Source organism: Cutaneotrichosporon oleaginosum, assembly GCF_008065305.1.
Source record: "Cutaneotrichosporon oleaginosum strain ATCC 20508 chromosome Unknown ATCC20508_contig03, whole genome shotgun sequence".
Classification (NCBI taxonomy): Eukaryota; Fungi; Basidiomycota; class Tremellomycetes; order Trichosporonales; family Trichosporonaceae; genus Cutaneotrichosporon; species Cutaneotrichosporon oleaginosum.
In genome coordinates this window covers 1872461-1896758 of record NW_027072172.1, presented here as the reverse complement: position 1 = coordinate 1896758, position 24298 = coordinate 1872461, and the positions used below count along the sequence as shown (strand labels likewise).

Genomic DNA, 24298 nt, shown 5'->3' with positions numbered 1-24298 from the left:
CCCTCCCACTAGACCACGTCCTCCATCCCTTTTCCTTGTCCACCATTGCATCACCCCCTCACCCCTCCCTCCCCATCAAAGACCAGCCACAATGGCAACAGTCGGCGAACTGAGCAAAAAGTTCGCTTCGCAGCTTCAGCAGCTGCAGGCAATCTTCCCCGATTGGGAGGAGCAGGACCTCGTCTTTGCTCTCCAAGACTCAAAGGGCAATGTAGAGGACACTGTTCTCGCCATCTCTGAAGGTGCGTCCCGTCACTGGCTCTGATACTGTCTGCCCAAGCGCAACGGCTGCTCCTTTGCCATCGCACAGCGCTGACGCTTGTTCACTCGCTTCTTTTGTGACCCGTGACGCCTCAATTGTGTCTTCTCCCCTCTCTTGACCTCAAACCCTGGCCTGTCAACAAACGCACCTCGCACCTCATCCTCGCACCTCAATCTTCGTACTTGTGCATCCGCTCCCATCACAACCGCACTGTTCACGCGTCGCACCTGTTCACGACTGTGACGTACCTTTCGCGCCTGCAGGCCGCACGACTCAGTTCACCCAAGCCTCGAAGAAGAAGCCTGCCAAGACCGCCGGATCCAAGGTCCATGGCGGTCGGAATGCCGGCGAGCCTTGGGAGGAGTTTTCTGGCGGCGGCCGTGGTGGACGTGGTGGCGGTAGAGGTGGACGCGGTGGCGGTATAGCACGCGGCATGGGTACGTCGTGTAGCGTGATGCCTATGCTGGCTAGCTGACATTTTCTGCAGCTGCTGTACGTGGAGCTCGTATCGGACGCGCCGGAGCGCGCGCTGGTCGCGGCGGCTACGGCAACGTGAACGGCGGTGCCAAGAAGAGCGACGCTCCCATTGACGCATGGCCTACTTCAACGGCGACGACTGCCGATGGCTGGAGCTCCCAGGTTGAGCAGGCTGAAGCTGCTTCTGCGCACGAGGACGACGGAACTGGATGGGGGGAGCCCCTTCAGCCAGAGACAAAGCCGCAGGAGCCTGTGGCTGCTCCCGAGCCAGTCAAGAGAGGCGCGTGGGGCAAAGAGCTGCCAAAGTCAGCTCAGCCACCTAAGCAGGCCTCCACAGCTCCAGTTGCTGCTTCCGCGTCCCCTGCTACGGCGGCTGCACCTGTGGCCGCACCTGCCGTCGCCCCTTCCGCACCCGCCGCACCCGCCCAGCCCGCGCCCAAGCCCAAGATGACCTGGGCCCAGATTGCAAAGTTCGTCGACGCGATGAGTGTTTATGCTGATCTGTCGCAGGCCTATTGAGAAGCCCAAGCCCGCACCTCCCCCTCCTGCTCCCAAGGCCCCGGAGCCGCAGCCCGAGCCAGAGGTAACACCAGAGGAGCCCGCGAAGATCGAAGAGGAGGTCGTACAGCCCGAACCCGAGCAGGCCAAGGCAGAGGAGCCAGAGAAGGTCACGGAGGAGACTACAGAGGAGCCCGCCACCCAGCCCGAGCCTGTGGTGCTTGCGCCGGAGGTGCACCCCGAGCCCGAGGCCGCCAAGGAGACTGCAGCAACCGCCGTGCAGGAGCAGTCCTGGGCATCCGACCCCGCCATTGTGGGGTCCGCTGCCCCCACTGCCGCCCCAGCTGCCCCTGAGCCAGTTACCACCTACACCGGTCCTCCCGGCTTTAACACTGTCGCGTCCAAGGCCGTTGGGTCCCAGCAGCCCCGAACCTCGTCCCGTGGTGCGCACCGCTTCAAGACCGGCGGCGAGGCCGTCGTCCTTCCTGCGCAGGCGAGCGGCGTTTCTTCCATGGAGATTCAGTTCGGCAACCTCAGCTTCGGTGGCCTGAACGGAGACGGCGTTGAGACGCCTGTTCAGGCTGAGGAGCCTCCTGCTGCTCAGTCTCCCGTCGCTCATACCTCCTCCGCCCCTTCTGCCACCTCTGCCCCGTCCGCTCCCGCAGCTGCCGCTACTCAGCAGGCTGTCCCGGCACAGCAGCCGTCAGCGTGGCAGCAGCAGCAGGCTGCTCCTCCTCAGCCTCCTGCTAGCTACCCCGGTCAGCCCCAGCAGACGTACGACGCGTATGGCCAGCAGCAGCAGCAGCAGCAGCAGCAGGGTCAGCAGCAGGAGCCTCACCAGCCTGCTCAACAGCAGCAGCAGCAGCAGCCTCAGCAGTCGCAGTACGGCTACCGCCAGGATGGCTACTACAACCCCATCGGCTCGCAGGGTCAGCAGGGTCAGCAGACCGAGCAGTCGCAGCAGCACGGGCAACAGCAGCAGCAGCACCAGCAGCAACAGCAGCAGCACCAGCAGCAGCAGCCTCAGCAGCAGTCTTACGACCAGTTCGGCGCTGGCGGTTTCAGCAACCAGTGGCCTGGACAGCAGCAGCCTCAGCACAACGAGTACGGCCACGGCCGCAACTACGACTCGTTCTCGAACGCCGGCTACGGCCGCCCTCCCGCTGCCGAGGAGCCCAAGCAGCAGGCCCCCACCCCCGCTGCTCCTTCGCAGCCTCAGCAGAGCCTGCCGCACCAGCAGAACCAGCAGTACTACTCTGGTATCGGCGGCATGGGTTACTACCAGCACCCCTCGGGTCCTTACAACCCATACTACCAGTGTAGGTCCTTGCGCGAGGTGACAGTCTCCAAGTACTAACTGTGCACAGACGGTCACACTCACAACCCCGGGTTCCAGCAGTACTACCCCATGGGCGGGCGCCAACTGTACGGGCAGCCCCCCTCCCACCAGCCCCCCGCGCCCATCCCTGCGAGCAAGCCAACCCCACCTACGCACTCGCCGTACGGCGCCCCTAACCCTTACCCATCGTCTGGCTTTGAGGACCAGTCGTATGGTCTCGGACGCTTCGGTGACTCGAACAAGGCTAGCGGCACCCTCCAGTCTGGACAGAGCCAGCAGACTCCGCAGCCCATTGGCGCGGGATCGCTGCCGCAGTCTGGCTACCAGCAGCAAGGTCTGCACAACTTCCTTGGTGGCGGCATCAACACTCCTACTGGCGCGGCCGGCTCACAGCAGCCCAACCGCCCTCAGGCTGGCACCCCCGAGGACAGCTTCAAGGGCCAGGCCGGTAACCAGCAGACTGGCGCCGGCGCCGCGGCGGGTGCGCGTGCGCAGCCCCAGCAGCCTCAGACCCAGCAGGCCTTTGCGTCGTACCCGTACGGCGCTTATCAGAGCCACGACTGGTCGCCTTACGGACAGCAGGGCCACTATGGTGGCTCGCGTAACGGCGGCTACACTGGCTGGCAGCAGTAGTTATGCGAGATGACTTGATGCGCCGCCGCTCTCAGTATCCCACTCAATTGCAATCTCTCCACCGCTGTGTAAACATCAACAAATATGTTCTTCTCGATCAACCACCGCATCCCATCCATCTCGCTGTTCTCCGTGGAGTGGTCCTACCCTCTCTGCGTTCTCTCGTTTCTCAGATCAACGATTTCCACCTGTCACTGTGTAGGCTTGAGTGTGCCGAGGAAGATGCACTGGTTGAAGCATCAGCTGTGGGAGGGTCTGTGTGCGTGTCAGTGTAGGATTTGTGTGTGTGGGTGTGGGTGTGTGTGAGAGTACCGAGTGGCGAGGCTGTGGGGAGGCGGCGCCCAGGTTGTCAGTGACTAGTGTGTGATATGTGAGCATGACGAGAGAGCGGGCAGACGGGCAGAGATGTGAGCGGCGGTGGCCGAGTAACCTTGAAGAGTCTGAGGAGTGAATTGTCGATGCAGGCTGACGTAGAATGGGAACAACATCGAGTCGACCAGCGGTCTGCACACCCCGATAAGACCGGCCGGCCACAGGGCGTTGAGGACAATGAAATTGAGCTGCGGGCTGGGTGGGAGGCTGTACGCCCTAGCGCACGCCCATCGTGCGCCGATCGGTGGTGGATCACATGGATCGACGGGTCGTCTATTCAACCGGTCGGCGGTTGGCAGATGGGCAGATCATGCGTCGTACACGGGGCCCATCGTCGATTCTATTTCGTCTCTTTAACGATCAGAGCGCTCAGCGCCTCCCTGCTGAGGCTGGCAACTGAAGGGATGTGAAAAACTGACTGCGGTTGAATAGATCTATTGGTGCTACTCGGAGAGGTCGCCAGGGTTGTCGAGCCTACCAGTTGCAGCTTCTGCACATGTGAACGTTTGGTCATGCGTGATGGAATGATGAATCATCGCAGTGCAGTGTGTTCAAGTGAATCGTGAATGGCAGCTGTCTCGCAGTCGAAGATGGCGATCTGGCGAGTCGCTCTCCAAATCGGGGAGTGAATGTGAATCTGAGCTATGTATGTGTACGTCGAAGGCGGTTGAGGGAGGGCCGTCCGCGAAGGCGCCACAGCGTCATGCACGTTGCGATGGTAATGGTTGAATTGACACTTAACCGGGAAATACTCGGGACGACTGCAGATTGCAATCGCGACATCATGCCGAGATCTCAGACGCTGTAGTTGTTACAGCGAGGTATCGTGGTGGCGACGAGACGCGAAACGCGTCCTCCGCTCGACGACGCCGCGGACCGAGGTACGGAGGCACTGGCGGGAGCGAGACGGAGAGGAACACACCGCCGACGGGTCCGCATCAGGCAAGACAGCATACGGCACAGCGCACTCGTAGCCGCCTCCGCCGGAGACGCGTCGGTGGCGAGCTGACGCGAGGTGGATCTCGCCGGCGTCTGCTTTGGCCACGCCGTCATTCCGCATTTCCGCTCCCCGGAAAAGAATAGCAACGACGACATTAAGCGCAATACCGCGGCCGCTGCCGTCAGCGGGCGGCATAAGCCTGCCCACGCCATGCCATCAGATTGCGAGGCACGCGTTTTTCCGTGATCCGCGAGCATGAACTGTACAATTCAGTTCATCGTTTGGGTTGTACTTAGTCACTCCTCTAATCTCGTAAGCGTTACTCGCTCGTGTCCACGTCTGCACCCCATTTTCCCAGTTTCTCACAAGCTATCGAGAACTCGAGATACGCAAGGACGACGTGTTATTAATCTCCACCGACACCGACAGCGCCGGCGGAGCTATCAAGTCATCCGCCGTCCCCGTCCGCCCCGTCGCCCCGACCCGCCGATCAGCATGCCATAAACACGTGGATCGGGAGGCCGGGTTTGTGCGGGCTGGTGTAATCAGTGCGCGCTGGCAGGAAGAAATTGTGTACGGCATCGCGCAGATGAGTACGCAGTCGGCGCCATATTGCTGGCGATTGAGCGGAGCCAGGGCGCCACTGCCTGTGGCGTCCAGGTGTCCAGTGCACAAAGGCGTCGCACAACCGTACCGTTAAACTCTATGCCTGTCCATGCTTTCGGGAACTGGCCCTGCACCGCGGTCAGGAAACGATGGCCACGCTTTTTACGCAACTCATCCAACTCAAGGCCTTGCCTCAAGGGAATGCAGAGTACAAGTAGGATGAATTCCGAGGGTAGTCACTGGAGGGGGGGGGGGGGGCACGAGGCAGGGGTCCGTGCTGACGTCGATGCGGGCGCCACTGGGGAGCTCGGAGCTTTAGAACAGGCTCAACTCAGGCAAGGCGTTCGGCCACCTCCATCTTGCGTCCTTGTGTCCTGTGATCCTGTGATCCCATGATTCTGCGATCCTGCGATTCTGCGAGCCAGCTGCGGCATGGCCTGGGGGCCGGTGGCGCACGCACATCGCACATAGCTCTCGTCAAGCTCGCGAGGTGCCGAGAGGCGTGGGTCGTGGGATGGACGGCTAATCCCGGTGGCACTAGCGATGGAGCGATGGGCGGATCGACAACGGACCTTGCTCCGTGGTGTCCGTGTCCTGTAACGATGGTGGCGCGTGACGGACCTAACTGGCGACCTGGTGGCAACACCGATAACGGCAGCGACGGCCAACTCGTGGTCAACGACGAACCCGTTTACGAGTCTACAAAGAGGCAAACGGAAAGAAAATAACCAGGTCCAGGTCCGGCTGACCGGCCGAGGCACCGGCGTGCCAGCCGTGACGCAGACTTGACCCCGGTTGTCTTACCCTCTTGGGTCGTCTGTGGTCTCTCGTTCCTCCTTGCCCTGTAGCCCTGTCCCTGCTGCCCCGAGAGTCCAGCTTGAGCGCCGCCGACGCCACGGGCTGTCCAGGATGAGATCGCGCAGGGCGGTTAAGCTACTCTTGCGCTTGAGACCCTTCAAACCAAGTTCTTTTTACCCGCGGTTCTACTCCGTGCTGAATTTGCGGCCTGCGTTGGCCTCTCCCCTCCCCTCCCTTTCGTTGAGACCTGTGGATTTCGGCCCAAGATGATGTACCAGAATTGCGGGATCCGAGGGCTCAAAGAGGGCCTTGTGGCACGAGGCCAGTGCTAGGCGCCTGAATACGTCCAACATGTCCTAGCCACCAGGCCACCAGGACAGGGCTGGTATGCCTGAGAGGGCACGGCGGGTACACACACCCTGGCTCGGGCGCTCGGGAGGACAGGCCATCAATGAACTTCTGCCCATCTGCTGTGGCGAAACCCCACCCACGTACCCACAATCCGACTCGTACTCAGAGCTCTGCGCTTTGAGCTTGTACGGCTCAGCCCGCTCCGCGGGCCTGCGATCGTGCGCATTCTCCATTCACGCGTATCTCCCGCCATATGCCATCCACTCCCAGACAAGAAGCCGAGCGCCGCCGCCACCAAGCCTCAGATGAGATGATGTACTCCTTGGCCCCCTCCTCGCCTTCGCTACGCTTGGATCTTCTTGGCCGTGATGTTTTGTATCATTTATTTCATCTCCTTCGCATTCAGTCCGACTAGTCCACACTGCTTGTCTCACTTCCCATTCATCTCTGCCCTCGCCATAACACCAACGACTTCAACATCGTCAGCACCACGTTGCCCACTACCACTTCGCCGCCTGATATAAGGCATCTCCCACATCGCCTCATTGCCTCACAATTCTTCAGAGTTCTCGCTTCTTGACTTCCACACTTTGCGTGAGTCACTCGCCCCGCCCCCGCCCCGCCCCACCCCACCCCCGCCCCGACCCCCACCAACATTGGCACATACCATCGCTTGTCGTCAATCTGCTTCGACCATGGCATCTCAGCCATATATTGGGCATCGACGGGCGCTTGTCCCTCCAAATGAATCTGGGAGCAAAGGCAACCCGGTCGTGACCTTTTGTTGCGCAGGGGGTGAGCGTCGAGTGGCGCCCGCCCACAGGCATGGCGCCACCCGGGGATACTTTTACGTTGGGAATTTTTAAAAAATAAAGAGCAAGGAGCTGCGCATAGCAGAGAAGCATGCCGGCGCCGAGCATCACATGCTCGGGAGCAGTTGCAGTGCATGCAGCTGTTGGTGCATGTGATGGCCCCGGCTGGGCCGTGGCACGGCGCCGACCCTCGATGGTGCCCGGCCCGCGCGGCTCGGCGCCGCCGCATAGTCGTCTGCGTTGTGCTTTGGCACACGAGGGATCTCTGCTTCTCCCTCCATTCCCCTCGGCGTGCTTCGCACGCAGTGCAGTGCAATTGCACTCGAGAGCACAAGACTTCGAGAGACCTGGACACTCGGGCACCTGGATACCTGGACTTGTGCTTCGCAGGCAGCCTCGCACTGTCCATTATCACCCTGCCCTGCCGCCACCACAGACCCTCATGTTACAACTCCCTCCCCCTCATCGCACACCCATCAGTCGGGCGGCTGGCCGGGGCCATATAGACTCCGGGGGGACATGCTAACGTGCAGCCTTTAATTCTTCTCACACATCTGCCCACGAGTATCGCCGCGCTCAACCCCATCACAAGAGCAGTGCTCTCTTGAGACGTGCAGGGTGAGTGCTGGTGTGATGCAAGAGAGGTGGAGAAAGAGAGAGCACGGAACAAGGGACGTCGCTCAAACGCACTGGGCGGGGTCAAGTGACGCACGGGCGGGGGTGAGCTGGTACCCCTCGAATATCGGGCGGTATTTGCCCCTTGAACCCCTGCCCTTGCTGGGGATCTCCTGAGGTTGCATACACACTCGAGTCGTCGTTCCCATCGTCGACGTCGTCATCCACCTCTTCTTCTTCATCGCCAACCCACATCTCGCCGCCCCTCCTCTCATCGTCTCATCATCACCATCATTATCTGGATGCATACTGACGCTTTACCCACATGCTTCTCCGTGTCCTCGCTACTTGACCCCGATTTGACTCCCGTCACTCCCGTGCGCCCATCCACCCTGCTTGACCGTGACAATGATTCTCGCTCGCAACGCACCCCTCCGTCCCCGTTCGCGCGCCAACCGTGCTTCTTCTCGACGCACCCACCTCGACCTCGACCTCGACCACGACCACGCATCCGTCGCCAACACGTTCCTCGGTCACTTGCGCCAACCGCCAACCGACGCTTGCGCATTGCCCACCACCACCTACTCCCCTCGGTCCGCGGTCCACACTACATGGCCCATGTTCCCCGCCTTCCCTGTCGCCCGTGCATGCCGTGCACCCGTGCCCTCTTGACGCACCCGCAACCGATATATTCATCGCATTCTTGTTCACAATTGCTCACTACTCAGACAGTCTCAAGGATTCCTCTCCCGCTTTGTCCGTCTTGAATCAGGACAACCAGGAACAATTCAAGCCACTGCGTCCAACTGCGACGAGGTCACTCGCCGCCCTCCCCGCCCTCGCCGACGGCTCTTCGACACGCGCGGTTACCTGTCCACTGTCCACCCGCGTAGGCCTACCGCACGTTCAATTCCCCCTACTCCTCCACCCATACAAGCGAGGTGAGTGTAACCGGCGCAGACCGGCGCCCTCCCTCCCCCTTGGCATCCGTGCTGACCTCCTACAGCCCCCCTGCCTCGCAATACCGTCAAGGAGGATTGTGGAAGGTCTCGCCGCCATACGTACTGGAGTAATCGACGCCTCACACGTACGCCCACAGGCGCACCGATCCTCGACCGGACGCCGCAGCCAGACACCCCACACCGATCCACCGACACACACATAACGCGTGCGCCTCGGCCTGAGCCACCTTCTCGCGTCGCATCTTCTCCCTTCTCCACATCACACTGGCCCATCACCCAATCTTCTTAAATCTTTCATCTCCCCTCACCATTGTCCATACTCGAGCGGCTCCTCTCTCATCACTTCAACCGCGTTGCCAGCAGCGCCTACCGCTCTTGCCCTCTCACATCAGTACGCAACATGGACTCGGACCCCAACGCCTACGTCGACCGAGGATCGTCCTTTGGGCCGTCGCGAACATCAGCACCAGGCGGGCACCGCAACTCTCCCCCATCACAAGAGTCTACCCTGGTCGAGTATCGGGACCCCCGATCCGCTGCTCATGGGAGTCCCAAGATGGGAACTAGCTCAGGCTCCCCTCCGAGCCCCAAACTCGCACCTAGCCCCAGCATCGCTCAAGTCCCATCCTGCTCGCCCCACGGCGACTCTTCGGTCCAGGCTGTCGCTAGGCATGCGCCGTCCTCAACTACCTCACAGGTAGAACCATCCATATTCGCGGCTTTCGCTTCGCCCTCCGCTGTGGACTCGATTGCAACGCGCATGGGGATCGGATCCAATATCCCCTTGACATCTGCAGACCCACTCCAGCAGATCCTCCGTGACGACGACATTGTCCCAGCAGCTCCAAAGCATACAGATATGGCAACTTCTGCGCCTTCCCCCGAGGAGCCGGAGCTGCTCACTTGCAAACCTCTCGATCGCGTTGCTTCTCAGATGGGCAATGCTGGCAACGTCTCTTCCGCCGCCGTCCTTTCCCAAACGCCCCCTTCCTCGCAGCATCGCGGCGTCGAAACCGAATGGGCTCACCACGCACAGCAAAAGCCCATGGAGAGAATCGTGTCCCAGGCCGGCTGGACTCCAAGCCTTCCTTTCCATCCATCCGCCTCTCTCAAGCGATTCCGTTCCATGTCCGACCCGCCTGAAACAAATCGTTCGCACTCGGTGCGCCTCGCGCGTTCAGCCGCCAAGTACTATCGCGCGGCACCACGCAAGAGGATGCGCAACTGGTCGATCAAGGATGCTGTCGACCAAGCGGAAGGAGACCGTATCATGCGCCAGATCCGCGGCCGTGCGCAGGACAACTTCTTCCCCGCTGCCAGAGAACCCCCCGTCAACATGAGCTCTCTGAAAATCCTCGACACCAGTGAGGTCCTACGACTCCCTCAAATGCGCCACGAATTACTGTTTGAGAACATCAGCTTCCTACCTGTCCGTCCTCCAGCACATTCTCCATCGACATCATATGCGCTTCTCTCTACGCATCGATCCCAAATCGTAGACCCGTCACCGGCGACCGAGGAGTTTGATCGGTATTGGGCCTGCATCCGCGCCGAAATTGAGCAAGGGTGCCGGTGCACGCGCTGGGATGGCCCGGGCAGCACAGCCAGTATCAAGGGGTGCATTTGCGGACGTTGGACGCCAGGGCTGAGCGAAGCCAAGTGGTGGAGAGAAAGCCGCGCGGTGTGGCCAAGCCGTCTCCCCACGCTCATCAAGACTCTGCGCGACATATTCGAGTCGCTCATGGCCTCGACGACTCCCTGTTCCACTCCTTCACCACATGGCCACCCGACTGAGTCCCCCGCTTACCCTCCAAGTAGCGTTACGCACTCACTTGTGCCTGCACTATTTGCAGCACTCGATCCCAAGTTTCTCACGTTGCAAGTGCGACGTGGAACCTTCGACCCAGACCTTTTCCGTGTCATTGGCGAAGCGATGAAAGTACACTGTGCCCCAGTGCGTGACGCCATGGTCGATGAAATGGTCGCGATTGCTACGGGTTCAAGCGAACATACCCCGGACATCGTAATGGGGCTGCGCAAGTGCTTTGACTGCGTCGAGGTTATGAAGCTCGACATTGCCAACCACCAGGTCCAGTCGCTGAAGAACCTGTTGTGGCAGCAAGCGGAGCATAACGAAATGGGAACATTTCTCAACTATCTCGCTGCCGCCAAGCGCTCGCTCGAGAGTTCCAAGACTTTTGCGTGGATTCACGCTGCGTCAAAGCGCGTCGCCATAGCCGCCATGCCTCAGGAGCGCCGCCACTTGATGGCCCAGTGTGCGTGCGGAGTCAACTCTGAACTTGCGATCCGCTCTCTTGCCGATGGCTTCATCGACCTTGTATACGGCGACTGGGTCGAGGACACGGAGGTGTGGCCGCCAATAGTACCGTCGCGTCGCCCCGAGCTTCCTCCCCCCCTGCGCGTCCTTCCCTCGAAAGTCGTCGTCCCAGAGGTTTTCAAGATGGACGCGTGTCGCATTAAGAACTTCCACGCGGAGATGGTCGACATTGCGATCGCCCAGTGCGTACTGTCGACTTTCCGGAGCCACTACGTCAAAGCACACCCGAACGCCTCTGAAGGAGAGGTCGCAGACCAAGTCGCCCAAGTCCGTGAGACCTACAAGCATATTATGACAGTGGGATCCGGCCTCATGGGCGGCCAGGCCGGCCACCCGTCCGACATCAGCTTGCACATGGCACATCGCGTCGTGTCTGGACGACTGTGGCCCGAGACGAAGCCCTCCGATCCCCATCAGCATTTTGTAAACCGTCTCGCTCGCGAGTTTGACGCTATCATTGGCAGGGGCATCGCGAATCGTTCCTCCCCGATGTACAGGGCGTCACTGGCGTCGCTGCGCCAGCTCACGCAATTGATGCTCACAAATACGCTCCTCCTTCATCGCGTGCAGCCAGAGTCGTTCCTGTACGACCTGTCCAACTTTGACTCGAGGCCGTGCACGCAAAGCGTGCGTGAACCCGTGGCCCCGCGCCTTCGCGTCAACTCCCGCCGCTTCGTGACCCTCACCGAGCCACTCACGGGCCAGGGCGCGAGCACGTCTGATCCGCGCGAGCGCTACCATCGACCACAGTCCCCAAGCATCGAGGCCGCTCACAGACTTTTCATGGACACTCTGGAGGCAGGGCGCGCCAACGAAGCTGCCCTCGCCGCAGAACTCGGCTTCAAGCCTCTACTTTACGAGATTCGAGCTGTAGTCGACCGTATGGTCAAGACGGCGGACTTCAACCTCTGTGTCTTCATCAACCTCTACGGCCGCAAAGGCATGCTAGTTGGCAGCGGCAAGCTGCAGCCTCTCCCAGAGCTTTCATGAGCTCCTTGTACTCACCTATTGCATCATTAGCATTTTTTCTGAGGTGGCGTCGATACGCCTTCCATATAGACTATCTACACGCATTGTAGTCTGTCCGTGCATGTAAAGTTGAGAAAATGGAGCGTGATGGGCCTAAGAGGAGCAATGCCAGTGAGGAGAGTTGCGCCGTGCGAGTTGAGTAAACCACATCTCGGATGTAGGGAAGGTGATCCGACAATCCCTTCGGATCCGAGCGAGATGCATCTCCGTCATACTTTTGGTCCTAGATTTGACTTTCATCGTCAATCACCAACATACTCATGCTCCCGGCCGACCCACCACCAGCCTCTCTCGCCGCCTCGGCGCTGCCGCATCTGGCTACCGCCGTTACCCAGGCCGTGCCATCCGGCCCGCGCGCGCTCCTGCCGCCCCTCGCGCTCGCTCTCCGCACACTCGCCCGCGCCCGCCTGAGCGACAATCCTCCACCTGTCCCTCTCGCCCCGCTGCACGCATTCACGTCTCTCGCAGCCGAAGATCCCGCCGCAATTCCTCTTCAGACACTGACTGACGCGCTCCTTGCATATCCGTCCGAGGTGGGCGCATTGTCGCCTGCCCTGTCCTCACTGCTGAAGGAGCGGGAGGCTGAACTCGCTGCGATGATTGCAAGTGCCCCATCTGCCATCACCTCCTTACCTTCCTCCTCCCACTCCCCCACCGACCCCTCACTCCCCCTCCTCACTACAGCTCGCCTTCTCCACGCCCTCCTTCGCCTCCCCGCCGCCCACATTGTGCTCGCGCACGCTCCGGACCTCGTCCCCGCCCTCGTCACTGCTTACCAGTCTGCAAATATCCGGGCCAAAGCAGAAACGCTCACGCTTCTCCGTGTCCTCCTCGAGAACAGCGAGAGGTTACGCGCCCTCCTCCCACCGGCACGCACCGGCACGCCCCTTGTCGACCAGAATGTCACGGCTGACCTCGCATTATTCTCCACCCAGAAGCCTGGGGAGGCCGCGGAGGCGCTGAGGGCGCTGCATGATGATGAACGGCGGGACGATCCGGTGAGAACACCTTCCCTCGCTCTGGCATCTCGACCTATGCCTTGGAACACTGACCCCAGCGCCTTCAGCCCCTGCTCAACCTCTTCCCCTCCCTTCCTGCCCATCTCTTGGCTGACTCCCTCGCCCACCCAGCCTTCAGCGCGCGCGCTGGCGCCACTGCCTCGGAACAAGCTGCGCCTCTCGTCGATGCCATTTTGGCGCGCACCCTTCCGCCAGACCTGCACGAACTGCGTGCCGTCGCAGCCTCGCTTAATGCCGCCGCCGGCCCTTCCTCTCCTACAAAGCAGGCGGCGCGTCGCGGCGGCTGGGACGACGTAGATCTCTCCAAGCTGCGACTCAAAGGCGACAGCGAGGCGCCGGCAGAGATCCCCGACGCCCTGCGCGCGTCAATTCTCCGCCTGGTCGAGGCGCAGGAAGAGGAGGCAGAGGCTGCCGCCCGTGCAGTAGCAGAAGCTCATGGCGACGGATCGGATGAGGAGGACGATGTCGCGCCCGCCCGCGGCCCTGTTGCCGACGGTGAGGACAGCAGCGAAGGCAGTGACGGAGAAGCAGATGCACAGGGCGAGGACGGACAGGTATGTTGATCGGGGAAGGGCCGGCTGACGAAAGCGCACGCCAGCGCGCAAAGAGAATGTGCAGGTTGTTCTCGAAATTGCGTACATACAGACTCCCGCAGTATTCAGTCGCGACTCAGCAACGCGGCGCAGTGCCGCCCGCGCTGACTTACGTGAGCGCACTGGTATGGACGACAGCCAGATTGAGGGGTGGAAGATCATGCTGGAGCGCAACGTAGGTGTACTACAGGTGTGGCGGCTAACAGCAGCCACACAAGGATGCGATCCTCGAGAGACACCAGTACTTGCGCCCGAGCAACGACGCCACGCCCAAGAGAGACGGCGGCGGCGGAGGCGGCGGGGGCGAGTCCTCGCGAGGTGGCCGCGGAGGGGGGAGTGGCAGTGGCGGGCGTGGCGGACGTGGAGGGGGAGGGCGTGGCCGCGGGAATAAGGGAAGCCGGGGACACTCGAATGCGGCACGGACACGGGGGCACGACAAGAAGATGAGCCGTATGGGCGCGGGTCTGTAATGTGTAGATGCTAGATTAAGAGATATCTGCGCCCTCCAGTTGCATAACTTCGGTGGTCAAGCGGAGCACTGTGAACCGCGCTGTGAGGTTCCGTGGTAGTCTCGGGTCTCACAGCGTTGAACATATTGAACCCGCTTCCGCTCAAAACATGCTGAGAGCGCTGAGATTATGGAAGCACTGACCCATATACCGCTCCACTTGGTCGTGGGCAAATGCAGAGATCCTGATTTCTATTTCCGAGCTCGCAGCGTTGGTAGATGGAGCGGAAGCAATCAATCTCGTCGCAGGCCTGTGGTACGTAAACTGATTCTGGAGCCATGTCCGTGACCGCGACGCGCCGAACGCGCCGTGCCGACGCACAATGCCCCTCCGCAGTGCTGCTGCGCTCTTTGTGGGCTTTGCTCGACGCGCAATGCAACGGCCTCAATAGACGCACAAACCCGCCATTCCTCGTCCGCATCGAACGACATCACAACCCAACAGCCCGAGTCCACTGATTCAGGCCGCACTAGCGCTCGCGGTTCCCGCTGAAATGTATCGACCTATGCATACACCCTCCTACATCCCATTACCGGGTGTAGGTCCAGACACCCTTGAGGAGGCCCTCCTTGGTGGCAATGCGGTTGATCGACTGCGTGTCAGTACGGCCCGCGATTCACAGTGCGTCCGCTCCGGCGCTTGCGCTTCACTCACGTCGTCGGCCTCGCCCTGCTGGCGCACCTTGCCGCAGAGGGCAATGGTCGAGCCCTGGCCCTTGATGGCCTTGCCCTCGGCGTCGACGTCGGCGACAGTGATCTGGATCGACGCGTGGTCCTTGGCCGTGATGAGGCGGTCTGGGGTCAGTCAGAGTCCGGAAGATGGGCGTGGGATGGCGCGCTGGGACTGGGACGGGGATTGGGACGAGGCGCGTGGCGGCGCAGGCTGAGCACTAGGGACGACTCGCGATGGGCGGGGAGGCCGTGAAGGGACGGAGCGGAACGCGGATGGGCGCAGAGCAGAGTCCGCGCGATAGAGAGCCGAGCACGAGCACACGGGACGAGCGTGCCATCGCCGTATGACGCTAGTCGCGCGGCGTCGCTCGTGTGCGCGTGCGCTCTTCCCTTCATTCTCCGGGCGTGCTTCCACCTTCCTCCCGCTCCGCTACTCCTTCCGTCTCCCCGCTGGCGTATCCACGCCGCCCGCGTCCGCGCACATGTCGTATGCGCGCTCGCTATCGCTCAGTCGAATCGAACCCGTCCCAGTTCTCCATTCCCGGTCGAATTCGCGCGCGTCGCGACTCACTGGTAGCCGCGCAGTGGCGGGGGATGTAAAGGTCGACAAGGACACCTGGCCGTCAGCATGCGTCTCCCGTCGTCGCTGATGCCGCCGTCGTCGCCGTACGTACCGCGGTCGTTCTCCATTTTGGCTGCTTTTGGTGAGGGTCAGAGAGTACGTTGGCGACGTCGAACACTACCTCGAAACCAGTTTGTCGGCAATACCCGCACGAGGATTTTCGCCGAGGGTGTGGCATTAATCCACGTGGTTGGTGGATTCAGGCACCACCCGACGTTTCGTGTCCACCGTGTAACACTCTACATGTGCACCTCCGCCAAATAACGGGGGACGCGAGCATTGTGCTTCGTACGACGCGGTGATGCGTCTGCTACATAGTTGCAAGCATTCTCTACACATTTTCAACGGTAGGACCTATTGTAGTATGTCGACGACACTTACATCGCGTTCAGTCTTCCACGCTTCCTCGCCCCCGCGCTGCAGATATCGTTTCTTTCCTCCGTTTGCCGGCCGTCGATGGTCTCCAAGAGCAGCCCAAGGCTACCGCTAGTCACAGAAGCATACCGATGTCCACGCTATACAATGGGTATCTCAGTTACTTCACTGGCTGTTCCTCAGTAAAGCTTAGCTGCCACAGGTGGAGGATGGCGTGTCTCTCGTTGAGATAGCACGGCGCGCGTGCATCAGCACCACGCAAGTGCCAATGGCATGGAACATCGGGAGTAATGATGTGCGTTAGACAGCTCCGCGCTTCCTGACTACCTGAAGACCATACGTTAGTACGCTGCTCTGCCTAATTATCCCCGTCACAAACGGTCTATTCATCCACGGTCGCTAAGGTTTCGTTTGCACAACATCGGCGTCGGGTGCTGAATTGCGGCACCAGCTGTGAGCATGGGCGAACAGTGGAAGACTTGTCACACTCTCAACGAGGGCGGGGATGCTGACGAGTCTATCTGCTCTGCGTAACCCGATCCAATCGTCTGTTGGACTCGGTGCAGGCCCCTTCGCGCGTAGCAGCACAAATGTCACCCGGTCCCGTCCAAATGACAACGCCAGGAGAAGGCAGGAGGAAGTCATACCGGGAAAGTGATACAGCATTGCTCTATGCTGTGTCTGCCGTTTGCGTAATTAACCCTCCTCGGTTACCAGAGCAGATTGTGGACGTGCAGCCCTAACCTTCGTCGCTTAACGACAGGCTGAGCGAAGACCGCCGCTCCGTTGTGATGAAGTGAGCTCGCTCGACACGGTGTGTCTGTGACTAGTCAGACATTGCTCCTGGTATTGAATGCATGCCAGCGAACTTCCCGTCATCAGGGTCGAGATATGAGATGAAACCACGACAATCATCAAGTTCACAACGAGGATAGCTGCAGAGGTTTGCGTAGATTTCTGGGTGCCTACATCGTTTCCAACATGTGTCGTCTTGTTTCCGCTCAGAAGAACGTGGCATCTTTTACAAATCACTCCGTTGCTTGTGAGAGCGTAGGACGGCATGGCAAGCTATCCTTTGCAGTCGTTGGGCAACGGCAGCTTCGTTGCAATCCTCCCACGTTTAGCAACACTGGCCCTAGTACCACGTGCCGGCGACAGAGCGTGAGATTGGGAGCCTCGGAATGCTGGACAGGAAGCCATTCTTTGTGGAAGTCATACTTCCTGTTACAAGTGTCCTTCTTTCAAACAGGAATTTACAAGTCTCCCTCTTTCAAACAGGAATGTCGTGGGCCGTCAGTGCTGGCGCGCCTCGCCGTGAGTGTCATCTGCACTCCTATAATTACTGTGTCTTTTGTGGCGCGAGTCATTACCAGTCAAAGGAATCAGCGCCATCTACGTTCAAGACGACCTCGCTTAACGGAGGTACTGAGCTCGCGACCGACCTCTCGTGGCATTGCCGGTCTCGGTCGAGCGACGTGCGCCAAGGAATAAGACTCTGGAGACGCCCCATTCCAGTGCCTCATGTTTTACGCGGTACTTCTCCGTGCCTGTGCCCGGCAACGGTATATTGCCCACCACTCGCGCACCCAGCCTCCCAGACGAAGTCAAAAGTCCCGCACGATTATGTATTACTTATTGATATCCAAGTACGCCTGTCTAAGTAGCGCCACGCCGCCACAGTGCAGAACTGTGTGTGGACATCCAGTTGTTAATATACAGACACTCACGCGCTGGGGCGGACATGGACTTTACAGGACCCTCCGGGACGACAGGCTTACGGCCAACTTTAATGCCCTGGAGGGGTGCAGATCTTCCTCTCTCGACGCTCGGAAGCAAGGAACAGAGGCACCCACACTGAACCAGGAAAGGCAATCTCGATGCATCTTGATCCGGCTCACCCCAGAACGGAACGGCCATGCGCGGAAAGGCCTACGGTATCTGTGCAGATTGTCCGGCACGCGGCGCGGCATAGGATCGCGTGAGCAGGGCGTGCGGCGCAGGGCCGTGGCGTTGGGGCAAACTCCTCTCTCTTGGCTCCCGGCGTCTGCTCAAGTCATGTCTGTCTGCTCTTCCGCGATGAGCTCCAGAGGTTCCCAGGACGTATGCACCCCTTTTCCAGCGCTATCGGAGCACTGCTCGAGGCCTACAGATGCACAAGTACATAAGGCGCCTCCCGCTCCGAGTCCCGCCTCGTCCGTTCCCTCTCCCCGCCCACACTCCTTTGCTCGCCATGCTCAAGCTTCTCCTCCTCTCCCTCCCCCTCGTCGCGGCCTCGCCGATGCCCGAGCTCGACGCTCGTGCTCCTCCCTCGGCTCCCGCCGGCTGGAAGTCGCACGGCTGCCACTTTGGTGCGTCCTTTACCCAATTCTGGTCACGGCTAATCTCAGACTGCTACGACGGCATGAACCGCTACCTCCCCCACTTTGCCTACTCCTCCAACCGCAACTCGCCGCGCAAGTGCACCAAGGCGTGCGCCGCGGCTGGTTACAAGTTTGCCGGGGTGCAGTTCGGCAAGGAGTGCTGGTGCGGCAACGAGATCGGTGGCCAGCTTACGGACGACAGCGAGTGCTTTGTCAAGGTGAGTCGAGGCAAGGCGAGGCAGTGGAAAGCGGGATGATACTAATGCCAGTGCCCCAAGTCCCGGGGAACCTGTGGTGGCCCGTGCCGCAACTTCATCTACGGGCTGGCCTAGGTCGCCTTCTTCATCTGCTTTTATTGGGATCACTGCAGGCAGTGAGCAGATCCGCACGGCAGGTCCGACAGAACTGCTGGACAGGTTAGCACGCACGCCGGTAGTGTCAGTCGCTCGTTTGTATGCATGGACATTATCTTGTTGAGGTCTCGCGCAGTGTCTGGGGTGCCAGCACCGCCAAGTGCAGGGGAAAACGAGGTCAGAGTTAAATAGCGTAATATCCATTAGTGCCTGCGGCTCTGAGATGAGAAGGTGGGAGTTCTGAAACGGCGTCGCACGCCTGAAGAACGAGACGAATTATCAACCAGGGATTCTATTGCATGGGACAAGTATGCCACCGGCGGTCCTGATAACACCACGTGGCTTATGCCACGCAAATATGGATGGAAATTGCTCCCGTCTCTTGAACTTTCTCTGAACTGGCACTCACCTCACGATCACGAGCATCGAGCAGCAACACTCACAGCACCACCCCACCACCACACATCGCCACCATGCACCTCATGTACACCCTCGACGCCAGCGGCAACCGGTACGTACTCCGTGCTCCAGACAACACTTAGCGCCCCGGAGAGCATGGCTGACAGCAGCGTCTACACCGTCAAGAAGGTTGTCGCGGGCAAGCCGTCCAAGTCGGCGCACCCCGCGCGCTTCTCCCCCGATGACAAGTTCTCCCGGCACCGTGTGACGATCAAGAAGCGGTGAGTCGGGCAGCTGGGGGCCACGGGCGCGGGGCAGGGCAGAAGTGGAGGTTGAGCGAGCATGAGGAAGATTGTGCCGTGTATGACCTGCGCAGCTCAGAGACAGATGCTGCATTCCTGCGATACCAGCGATCTGCCTTTCCCTCCCGCCTACTTTGCCTCCTGCTGGTGAAGCCGGGCTCCGGAAATTGAGAGAACCCGCTGACGCCAGCTTCGGCATCCTCCCGACCCAGCTGCCTACCAAGCCCCTCTAAGCCTTGAGGTGTGGGCTTGTCGGTGCGAGTTGTTGTACGATATGGATACCTTGACTGCATTGATCGCCAAGCGAAGGCCCGAAAGGGATGAGAACTCACTGCCGGACAGGGTGGTATGATCACTGTAGTCAGCTAACGAGATGTCTGTTTGACCGTTGATTGACTGCGGGCTGTGCCACAACTTGGTGTGCGAGTGTGAGCGAGCTGTCAGCTTTAACGCGTTGCTGCCTCCAACGTAATGTGCAGAGGGGAGGTGTCGCGTTCATCATTCTTATCATAGGCATATTGTTTACAGGCCACAGGCTTTCACCTGGTCGTCTACACCTGGTCGAAGCGCTTGTTCCTCTCTCGCGATACTCGACCAGCACATCTCGTCCTTCACATCCTCGACGCCCAACCGCTGCGCCCCCTAACCCATGATGTAATGCATGCACGTCTACAGGTCCTCGACGTTGTCCTGGACGTCCCACCCCATCTCCTTCTGCCTCTGCTTCTCTGCCGTAGCTGCTTCTGGCTTCCGCTTTCCGCTCGCAATGCTGATGTGGCGCGCGATGCCGTTGTCGGGCTCATATGGTCGTCCCGCCAGCATCCAAATGTCGTGGATCTTCTTAACCTGCTCCTCGACCCAGTCGTCCATCTTGAGCCAGTCTGAAGTCAGCACTAACACGCAGCACCGTTCTGGGTTTCTCTCGCTCGATGTGCCGGCGATCTCGCGCGCTGTCCCAAACTCGATCGCTTGAATACTCACGCAATGCCACCGTGTCCACCGTCACATGCAGCTGGTTCCAGTCGCCCATGTTCCAGCCCATGTCGAACCGTGTCACTGGATCTGTGGTCTTGTCGAGCATGCGCAGCCACTGCCCTGTCCTCGCGTCCTCAATCTTCACAACGTGCGCAGACGGCATATCTGCGCTTCCAATCCAACTGACGAGCGGCCAGCTCAAAGCGTACGCCAACCCACGGAAGTAATCCTGGAAATATCCCGAGCGCCCCGCCGACGTTCCCCAGTAGTAGTTGCGACTGCAGTCTAGGTCGATGAAGCTCGAGACCAGGTTGGGCATAACGAGGAAGGTGTCGTCGTCCGCCTTCATTACGAAGCGTGGCCGGCCCTTGACGAGTCCATGGCCTGCAAACTCGTGCGCCACCCACTTGAAGTACGCATGCGTCTTCCCAAAGTCGATGTTGTCGACGATCTGACTTCAGCATTGCAGCTGCGACGAGTGCGACTCACGTCCAGCATGACCATGTCCCCAAACTCCGCCATCTCTTCTTGGACATCCTTGGTCAGTTTTGCGCTTGCTATGCGCTGTGATGGATTCAAGCCTTCGACAGGCGCCTGTTGCCCGAGGATAAACTTGACTGTGAAGAGGTCGGGTGGAAAGTCTGGCAAAACGACGCGGCGGTACCTAATATCAGCGGAGTCGCGTGAGCGCTCCGAAAGGTCTGCAGGGCCGCAGTACGGGACACATACAAGTCACGACGTTGCCTCGCAGATGCACTTGAGAAGATGCCCAGGAAAATGAGAGTGCCCGCGTTCTCGCCCTCGAGCGGCACGTCGCATCCGATCTGGTGCGGCTGACGGCCCGACAGCAGCGCAAAGTCTGGCTCCTCAAATGAGCGCTGCAGCTCCACCGCCGGCGTCTCCACCAGTTCTGATATTCCTGTCGTAGTTGACGGCTTGGGCTGCTTGGCCTGCCTTTCTGAGCGCACCGGCTCGCCCTTCCGGCTGAGGTTCAGTTGTGGGTGTCCGTGAAACGCGTATATCAGCAGCGCGACGGTAGCGAGGACGCTGACGCCAAGGAGCGTCTTGAGCCGCGAGCCGCGGATCGCATGTTTCGCACTCGCGACTGGGAGTGGCATGTTGGATAATGGAAAGTTGCGCGGCGCTGCGCGTGGAGATCGGCGGCTCATCGGGGTGCCATGCGGAGGGGGGCGTGGGGAGTGGAGCAGGCCGCACCGAGCGGGGGCGAGGGAGAGTGGGCGTCGCTGGGGAGGGACGTGGAAGGTGCCACCCTGTTGATGCGGAGTAGAGGGAGGTTGAACGTGAGGATAGTGAATGGCGCAATCTAAGCTCGCGTGGAGGCGCAGAGATCGCAGAGATGAAGGTGGTCGAGAGGTGAAGGAAGACCGAGGGAGGGGGATGGAGGCGAGAACTCAGAGAGAAGGGCAGGCGGGGCGAAAGGAGCGTAAGAATCGTAAGAGCGAGGAGGAGGAGGAGGCGAAGTCGCAACGTCGAAGGGAAAGTGTGGTACAGACTGTTGTTGGAGAGATTGAGAGCGAGGGAGCACACGACGAGGACGACGGAATGAGCGGCGTGGTTGCGGTCGCGAGGCGTGAGGCGCGAGGCGGCCGAGGCGGGATAGCGCAGGGAGCGGGAGCTTGACGAGGCGCTATGGCCTATTTCAGGTACATAATTATGTGCCCATAATTACACAATGCAACTTAATCCTATTTGCCCCCGCTAATCTGGATTTGGCGCTTAATTGCGCATCCCGCATGGTCTGCTGCTGACATCACTGCTGGTCGCGCTCATTGACGCAGCTACGCGTCAACAATCCATCGCATTCACATTGCACACTGCATATCGCAACATGGCAGACCCCCAGGCTCTCAGACAGCTTAAGATCAAGACCGGCGTCGTCAAGCGGTACGCTCACATGTTTGGGTTTGACGCTGACTCTACAGCCTCCACAAGGAGGAGGGCATCTACGCCGACGAAGTCACCGTCGCCCAGGCCAACCTCGAGAAGCTCAAGGCAAGCGGTGCGGACGGCGCGGACATTCGTCAGGCTGTGAGTTGGCTTGCACTTCTCTTGCCACCTCTCACCTCATAAATTCACCCCCCCCCCCCCCCCCCCCCCCCCCCTCGGCATCGCCATCCCAGACCCCGGGAATTCGAGAACCCCGGGCGCACACAATGACCTGATCAGAGGAAGCTGATGACAGGAACGTATTGTCGCCGACTCGCAGCAGATGATTCCCCGCACGCGCAAGCAGCTCGAGGAGGCGCTGGTTGCGCTTCAGGACCTCATCGCCGCTCTCGAGGAGGACAAGGCGGTCGCCGGATCCCAGGAGTATCAGGAGGCAGTCGCCGCCGCCGAGGCGGTCCAGGCGGCCAAATAGACAACTCCGCATTAGGCAGCCCAGTAGATGTGATTAGATTTATAGCAAGTACGATATGACAAGCTACATGTGACTAATACCATGCTCGTCGTCGCTCCTGGTTGCTCGCTCGTGATCACTCGTGATTCATACTCCCACGGCGGCCTCGGTGCCCTTCTTCCGGGCTATCCGCCGCTTGAGACTTGCCCTCAGTCCGTGCGCACATACGACGCAGAAATGGGGCTGGTTGACGTTACGCATCAGGCAGTCCTCGTTCGTCGGGCGTAGGCTCACGTCTCCATTCTCGTCGTATGTCGGGAAAGCGCCCACGAACCCAGGTTCGGCTTGGAAATCTTCGGCGTACTCAGCGATCTCGATAGATGAGAGCATCTTGCCGCCCTGCCCCGCCTTCGCCCTCCTCCCCTCGTTCGTAAGAGCCACCTCAACCCTCACCTTGCCAGCGGGGAGGCCATCTGGCAGGGGCAGGTGGACCCACCGCCGATCGAGCACGCCGTCCCAGTCCTCCGCGAACTGCGGCGAGAGGTCTACCACTACCCCGTTAAGGGTGAGGCGCACGTGCGACGCGTACGGAATTGAGGAGAGGGACAGGCGGAGGCGGGCAGAGGTGTATCTCCTCTTGTCCCTCTTCCTGTTGCTTCCTTCGAACCGGACGACGTACTTGCCCTCGTCGAGATCGTGCCACGGATATGCTTGCAATGGGACCTTGGCATCCTCGACCCTCACATGCTCCGGATCGGACAAGAACCTCTTCCACTTGAGTTTGTGCACGTTCTCCACTGCGTCGGCGTTTACACCGGAATACACGAATCCACCCTCATACTCTTCGCCGACGGGTATGAGGCTATGTCCCAGCTCATGGCGGAGGACAAGCGGCCCGTTACGTTGAGAAGCGGTGATGATGCTGCGGTCAGCGTGTCCATGGGGTAACTCTGTCGCCCGCTGTATTCCCTCATCTGTTGTCGGCATGATCACTCACGTGAAAGTCCCTCCCAACCCTCCGTACAACCCGTCGTTTCCCAGCAACACGGGCTGATCACACTCCTTAAACTTTGCACAGGCGGCGTGCGCACGCCCCGGATGCCCCACATACACGGCGCGCAGCTCACGCCCAGGCCTATATAGTCCGAACGGCGCGCCTGGAAGCGGCTCGTCTATCCCGATTCCGGGAGAAGCGGAGGGCGCGAAAATGCCCCAAACATTCAAGAGATCGGCGACGTGCGCCATCGCGCTGTCACCTGACACAATGTCGGCTGCGAGAGCGCGCGCGTCGGTGAGAAAGGTCTCGCGGTCGGACGCAGTGTCTGGTGTGAGCTTCCGAGCTGGGGAGAGACCCACACCCATCGGCGAAGATTGCGAGGTTGACGCGCTCGCCCGCCTCGCCGCTCACGGCGAGGGGGTGGAGCTCGAGGCCTTCGGGTGGGTCAGACTGTGAGAGGGGGTAGTATACGCGTGGAACGGGGGCGGCGGGCGCGTCGAGCGTGATGTTAAAAAGACGCCCGTAGTCGGACTGCGGAGGGGCGGTGACGGGCGGAGGAGCAGACATGGGCGAGGATGGGAGCGAGGGGGCAAACGCGGCCTGATGGGGCAGGGCGAGGGCCGCCCCGGCAAGTATGAGCGCAGCGAGCATGTCAGCTCGAAGATAATCGCGCAGAAGTTGGGGGAGTGGAGAGAACGAGGAAGCACTGCGACATCTCGGATGATATATGCG

General features: G+C 60.3%; 9 protein-coding genes across 9 annotated transcripts; 6 read left to right on the top strand and 3 right to left on the bottom strand.

The window, feature by feature from the left end:
- Nucleotides 1-91: 91 nt before the first annotated feature.
- Nucleotides 92-3209, top strand: COLE_03950 (uncharacterized protein; the record flags this gene model as incomplete). The annotated part of the gene is made up of 5 exons (XM_018422895.2): nt 92-242; nt 526-699; nt 750-1209; nt 1250-2556; nt 2605-3209. 5 exons carry the CDS (start codon nt 92-94, stop codon nt 3207-3209), a joined length of 2697 nt encoding a protein of 898 aa, XP_018279577.1.
- Nucleotides 3210-6836: 3627 nt separating this feature from the next.
- COLE_03949 (uncharacterized protein) lies at nt 6837-7497 on the bottom strand (the record flags this gene model as incomplete). Its single annotated transcript, XM_018427332.2, has 2 exons — nt 6837-6864; nt 6944-7497. 2 exons carry the CDS (start codon nt 7495-7497, stop codon nt 6837-6839), a joined length of 582 nt encoding a protein of 193 aa, XP_018279576.1.
- Nucleotides 7498-9065: 1568 nt separating this feature from the next.
- COLE_03948 (uncharacterized protein) lies at nt 9066-11993 on the top strand (the record flags this gene model as incomplete). Its single annotated transcript, XM_018424790.1, has 1 exon — nt 9066-11993. One exon carries the CDS (start codon nt 9066-9068, stop codon nt 11991-11993), a length of 2928 nt encoding a protein of 975 aa, XP_018279575.1.
- A 299-nt stretch (nt 11994-12292) lies between these two features.
- On the top strand, nt 12293-14114 carry COLE_03947 (uncharacterized protein; the record flags this gene model as incomplete). The annotated part of the gene is made up of 4 exons (XM_018426601.2): nt 12293-13030; nt 13090-13605; nt 13640-13819; nt 13854-14114. The coding sequence occupies 4 exons, from the start codon at nt 12293-12295 to the stop codon at nt 14112-14114; spliced, it is 1695 nt and encodes a 564-aa protein (XP_018279574.1).
- Nucleotides 14115-18051: 3937 nt separating this feature from the next.
- On the top strand, nt 18052-18513 carry COLE_03946 (uncharacterized protein; the record flags this gene model as incomplete). Its single annotated transcript, XM_018424789.1, has 3 exons — nt 18052-18169; nt 18209-18399; nt 18451-18513. 3 exons carry the CDS (start codon nt 18052-18054, stop codon nt 18511-18513), a joined length of 372 nt encoding a protein of 123 aa, XP_018279572.1.
- Nucleotides 18514-19007: 494 nt separating this feature from the next.
- Nucleotides 19008-19218, top strand: COLE_03945 (uncharacterized protein; the record flags this gene model as incomplete). The annotated part of the gene is made up of 2 exons (XM_018422894.2): nt 19008-19045; nt 19104-19218. 2 exons carry the CDS (start codon nt 19008-19010, stop codon nt 19216-19218), a joined length of 153 nt encoding a protein of 50 aa, XP_018279571.1.
- Nucleotides 19219-19904: 686 nt separating this feature from the next.
- On the bottom strand, nt 19905-21328 carry COLE_03944 (uncharacterized protein; the record flags this gene model as incomplete). Its single annotated transcript, XM_018420044.2, has 4 exons — nt 19905-20116; nt 20217-20661; nt 20700-20874; nt 20940-21328. 4 exons carry the CDS (start codon nt 21326-21328, stop codon nt 19905-19907), a joined length of 1221 nt encoding a protein of 406 aa, XP_018279570.2.
- A 731-nt stretch (nt 21329-22059) lies between these two features.
- COLE_03943 (uncharacterized protein) lies at nt 22060-22590 on the top strand (the record flags this gene model as incomplete). The annotated part of the gene is made up of 3 exons (XM_018427331.2): nt 22060-22115; nt 22154-22259; nt 22414-22590. The coding sequence occupies 3 exons, from the start codon at nt 22060-22062 to the stop codon at nt 22588-22590; spliced, it is 339 nt and encodes a 112-aa protein (XP_018279569.1).
- A 126-nt stretch (nt 22591-22716) lies between these two features.
- COLE_03942 (uncharacterized protein) lies at nt 22717-24133 on the bottom strand (the record flags this gene model as incomplete). The annotated part of the gene is made up of 3 exons (XM_018420334.1): nt 22717-23491; nt 23567-23891; nt 23926-24133. 3 exons carry the CDS (start codon nt 24131-24133, stop codon nt 22717-22719), a joined length of 1308 nt encoding a protein of 435 aa, XP_018279568.1.
- Between the last annotated feature and the right edge of the window lie 165 nt (nt 24134-24298).